This window comes from Elephas maximus, chromosome 20 (genome assembly GCF_024166365.1).
Source record: "Elephas maximus indicus isolate mEleMax1 chromosome 20, mEleMax1 primary haplotype, whole genome shotgun sequence".
Classification (NCBI taxonomy): Eukaryota; Metazoa; Chordata; class Mammalia; order Proboscidea; family Elephantidae; genus Elephas; species Elephas maximus.
The window spans coordinates 51,716,694-51,721,115 of record NC_064838.1 but is presented as its reverse complement, the minus strand read 5'-3'; the positions used below and the strand labels follow the sequence as shown (position 1 = coordinate 51,721,115).

At 52.8% G+C, this 4,422-nt stretch overlaps 1 protein-coding gene across 1 annotated transcript; it reads left to right on the top strand.

Moving 5' to 3' along the window:
• The first annotated feature begins 407 nt into the window (after positions 1-407).
• Positions 408-3,958, top strand: LOC126063502 (15 kDa protein A-like). Its single transcript, XM_049861728.1, has 4 exons — positions 408-595; positions 1,527-1,628; positions 2,426-2,518; positions 3,193-3,958. The coding sequence occupies exons 1-4, from the start codon at positions 419-421 to the stop codon at positions 3,286-3,288; spliced, it is 468 nt and encodes a 155-aa protein (XP_049717685.1). The 5' UTR covers positions 408-418; the 3' UTR covers positions 3,289-3,958.
• The last annotated feature ends 464 nt before the right edge of the window (positions 3,959-4,422 follow it).

The following is a 4,422-nucleotide window of genomic DNA, read 5'->3' as shown; positions in this document are numbered from 1 at the left end:
GAGAATTGCCCCAAAAGATTTCCATGGAGTGACTGGTGGATTTGAACTGCTGACCTTTAGGTTGGCAGCCATAGCTCTTAACCACTTTGCCACTGGGGTTTCCCAAAGCAGAACAGACAGGTAGAAACAGCATAGATACCTAGACTGTCAGAACTGGAAGTGTCCTCCTTGTGGCCCAGGGGGGGCACCGAGGTGCAGAGCAAACTCATTCTTAGGCCTGGCCTATTGCTCAAACTTACTTGCTTCTTGGCCAATGGCGTTTCAGAACATTGGCCAACACTGGGGTCTCTAGCAAAGGAAAGGAGAGGCCCCCTTTCAGGAAGACACCAACCCCATGTGTCGTCAGCAGCCCTTGGGCAAGGCAGACCATGTAGTACCTAAATAGGGCCCTGAGTGGCAGTGGGTCAAAGAAGAGACAATGGCAGGAGCTTGGAGGGCCTTAGCGCTGGTGGTGGGTTTGACCATCACGGCCTGTGCAGCCCGCCGCCAACTGAACTATGGGGACATTATCAATCAGGCCCTGCAGGCCTTTAATCAGGGACAAAGAGGAAGGCCCCTCTTCCGCCTGCTAGAAGCCACCCCACCGCCCAGATTGGTGAGTGTCCACAGGGCCCAGGCCAGGGAGGATGGTAGGCGGTCTAACTCCAGTGTGATCCTGGGCAATACGTGACCCTGAATCTTGGTTTCCTTCTGTGAAACAGAGAAGCAGCTAACACCTTTCTTCTAGGTGGCTATAACAATGGCAGGTAGGGCAGGATGTCTGTCACAGATACCAAGTGCTTGGTTAAGTTTAGCTAACATTGCTGTTAGTATTATGAAGTTCCTCCCAAACAAAAAAAAACCAAACCCATTGTCATGGAGTAGATTCCAGCTCATAGCGACCCTATAAGGTGAAACAAGATTCTAATCTGGGGTCTGGCAGCTAAACTAAGAGCTTTGCTCAAGGATAAAACATGGGACCTGGGAGCTCAGCCTGTACAGGCCCCCTGCTTGAGGGAATATGCAGAGCTGCTGAAAAGACAGACAGGAACTGGGCTGGTTTCCTGGCAGCTGAGCATGTGGGGCAGGGATTCTTGTTCCTATTTCACAGATGAGGAAACTGAGGGGCAAAGACAGGAAGTGACCCCTCAAGGCTGAACAGCTGTTAAGTGGCATCCCATGGCTAAGCTCCTAAAGCCCCAACCAAAAAAAACAAACTCACTACAGTAAAATCAATTCCGAACACAGCAACCTTACCAAGACACTGCTAGTTTCAAACCTCCCAACTTTAGGTTAGCAGTCAATTGCTTTAACCACTGTGCCACTAGGGCTCCTTTCCAAAAGGCCCCCCCGCCCCCACACACACACATTAAATCTCTGCTGAGGCCACCTAATAAGCCCCCTTACTTCAGTGGAAAACGCTGGGTCGCGAAGACCTAGGCTAAGCCTCTTCCAATTGTGTAACCTTAATTTCTCTGTGCATATTTCTTCATCTGTAAAGAGAGATGGTCATGGTTTGTTTTTGTTTTTTTCTGTTGCTTCTTTAGAACTCCACCTCAACAATCCCTCTCAACTTCAGGATTAAAGAGACTGTGTGCCTTTCAAATGACCGGAGACCACTTCGAGAATGTCCTTTCAGGGCGGGCGGGGTGAGTGTCCCTGCTCTGTGAAGCCTGAGGAGGGCTTTCTGGAGCCTCAAGGGGGCTGGTAGCTGCCTCCACTCACCTCATCTGGCCATGTGAGCTCTGAATGTGGAAGCCTTTTTAAAAATCAGATTTTTGCTTTTTCTTATTATAAATTATTGTAAATCATTATTATGCAAACAATACATGCTCCAAAACTTACAAAAATATAAAAAGAAAAAAAGCAAAGTGAGGGCATACTTCATCTAGAGGAAACCACTTTTTAAAAACAAAATTAGAAAAGTAACACTTGAGTATTACAGCAAGTTTACAAAGTGTGGAAAGCAAAATAAAATAGGAATCTCCTGCAACCCCACTTCCCAGGGAGCGACAACATTGGCAGTTGGTGTATCTTCTTAATCTTTTTTGGGGCACACATACGTATTTTAAACAAATAAGGCTTCCTCTGGGCACGCTAATATATGGATGTCTTTGCCCTGTGATGGCTTATGTGGACATTCTTTATCTTAATGGGTACGCACCTAGTCCTTTGGGGTCCTTTCCAGAGAATGTCTTTCCCGCCTGGCTCTGGGGTAACCCTCAGACCTCCATCTTTGGTTTCAGGGAGGATTAGGGAAAATTCCATGGGGAAGTGGGGGGAGGCGCGTTTCTATGGGTCTACACGGCCCCCCAGGATCAGGTACCCAGGATCGCCGGGGACCTGGGTGCAAGCACCTGTTGGCCTCCGGAGGACCCAGGCAACTCCCAACGTTCTGGGGTAAGTGGCCTGAACGCTTCCAACCCTTGACCCTGCTACCCCACAGATGGAGCGAAACTGCACTGGCAGCTTCTTCAGGCGGGGGCTTCGCCGCACCCTGACGATCGACTGCACCAGCGACTGCCCGCGAGCGCAAGAGGTGGGCCGCTTGGGCCCGCAGAGCCCAGACCAGCAGAGCCCTCCAGCCCCTTGCCCCTCTCTCCGCCTCTCCCTCCTGGCACACCTCCCTGCCGCTGCCTGAAGCCCCTCCATTAACCCCGTGCGTCTGCTTCACGGGTGGCTCTCTTGGTTAACACCAGGACTGAGGTGCTGCTGCTGGGCCGCTGACTTCAGCACGTTGGGCCTCAGCCTCCTCTCTGGAAAATGGGGCAGATTAAGCTCATCTCAGTGAAGCTGCTGGGAGGAATAACAGCCAAGGTTCGCGGGGTGGTTTGATGACTGCTAGTCATTTGCAGAAGGTGGGGAGATGAGAGACCCATGGGTGATGGGAGGTGTCTGGGGGCTCTCTCAGGACACTGGCTGCTCTGGGCTCTGGCCCCCAGAGACCAACCCCCCATCCTAGTTTTGGAAAACTGAAATCAGAGGTGGAGCCTCCTTGCAAGTAAGCAGAACAGCCAGGATGGGACTGATTGCCAAGGTCCTCTGGGTTTGGAGGGGAGGGGCCAGCCCAGGTCCACCTCCAGCACCCTGCACCTCACCGCCCTGCTTAGCATGCTTCAGTCTTCACATCTGCCTCAGGAAGGGCCACTGGGAGCTCGGGAAAGGGGACGATCAATGACGTGATGGGATGACTATCAGGTGTCACTTCTGCAGGTCCTCCCAGAGAGGAGCTCTGTCAACTACTCCGAGGAGACCCCTCCGAAGACCGAGAGCCCCAAGCTGCCACCTGTGGCCAGGGACATATTCTAGAGAGCCAAGTACAACATCATCTCCAACATCCTGAGGAATATCTAGGGCCGGAGAATGGAGGGGAGACCCTGCACCCCTACTATGACCTCCTGTTCCCCACCTATACACCTCCCTCTGCTGCCCCAGAGGGTCCTCAGCCCCTTCTTTCCTGCCCAGTCCAGTAGTGCCACCTTTTAGGGAGCCCTTAAGGCCCTGAGTTAGTCCACACTCTTCTGCCTTTGCACATCCGCTTCCCGCTGCCTGGAATTCCTGTCCCATCCTGTTCGGGAATCTTACTCATCCTCTAAGGCACAGCCCAAAAGGCACCTCCTCCAGGAAGCCTCCCCTGTCCTCTCTGGGCAGAGGCATCCTTCCTTCATCTGGGCACTCGTGATCCTTGAACCAACCTGGCATTACCTGCTGGGTCCCTCTCAGGCAGCACTGTGTCTGCTCACAGCTGGGCCCCCTTAACCAACTGCAGGTAGCTGTGCAATTCTCAACAGGGTGCTCCTGGCATCCTAGGGGGGTGGTACCTTTTGTGCAGGACCATAAGCACTCCTGCTCCCTACCCAGTCCCTGTGACAACCAAATGTCCCTTCATATATCCAAGTTCCTCCAAGGCAGTGAGGCCACTCTCGGGGGAGAACCACAGGAGGGAGGCTCAATAAAACATTTCTGAAATAAATGACTCAGTGAGCAAGTGAATGACTTATGAAGTGCTAGAGAGAAACTGGGCTGACATCCAGGGGACTTGGGTGAAGAGCCCAATGGGGGAGGCCCTGGGGGAGGGGAGACTGCTGCTCATCACGGGAACCCAAACTCCGGGAGGTGAGGACATGGCCTGGGGAGAAAAACCGGGGAAAAGGACATCAGAGAGCTGGCCTGAAGGCTTAGGAAGGCAGAGTAAATCTCCCCCAGCCTCCTCAACAGCCTTTCATTCCTTTATGCCACCTTGATGCCCCACCATTATCACAAAGCTCTGGCCAGAAGTTCTCCCTGACACCCAGACTTGCGTATCAGACTGTCTCCTGGACACCTTCCTGTGGCTGCCCAGCAGGCGTCACACACTCAGGATTTTCCCTCCAAGCCTGCCCTTCCTGCAACCCACCCCAGTCCAGCTGATGGCAACTTCACCCACCCATAAACTTGGGCCTC

What these genes read in the sequence shown, in the direction of transcription:
- LOC126063502 (XM_049861728.1), top strand. Translation starts at nt 419, where the DNA reads ATGGCAGGAGCTTGGAGGGCCTTAGCGCTGGTGGTGGGTTTGACCATC. An exon ending in GTCCTTTCAGGGCGGGCGGG is followed by an intron (nt 1,629 to 2,425) that starts GTGAGTGTCCCT and finishes GCTACCCCACAG; the next exon opens with ATGGAGCGAAACTGCACTGG. An exon ending in ACTGCCCGCGAGCGCAAGAG is followed by an intron (nt 2,519 to 3,192) that starts GTGGGCCGCTTG and finishes TCACTTCTGCAG; the next exon opens with GTCCTCCCAGAGAGGAGCTC.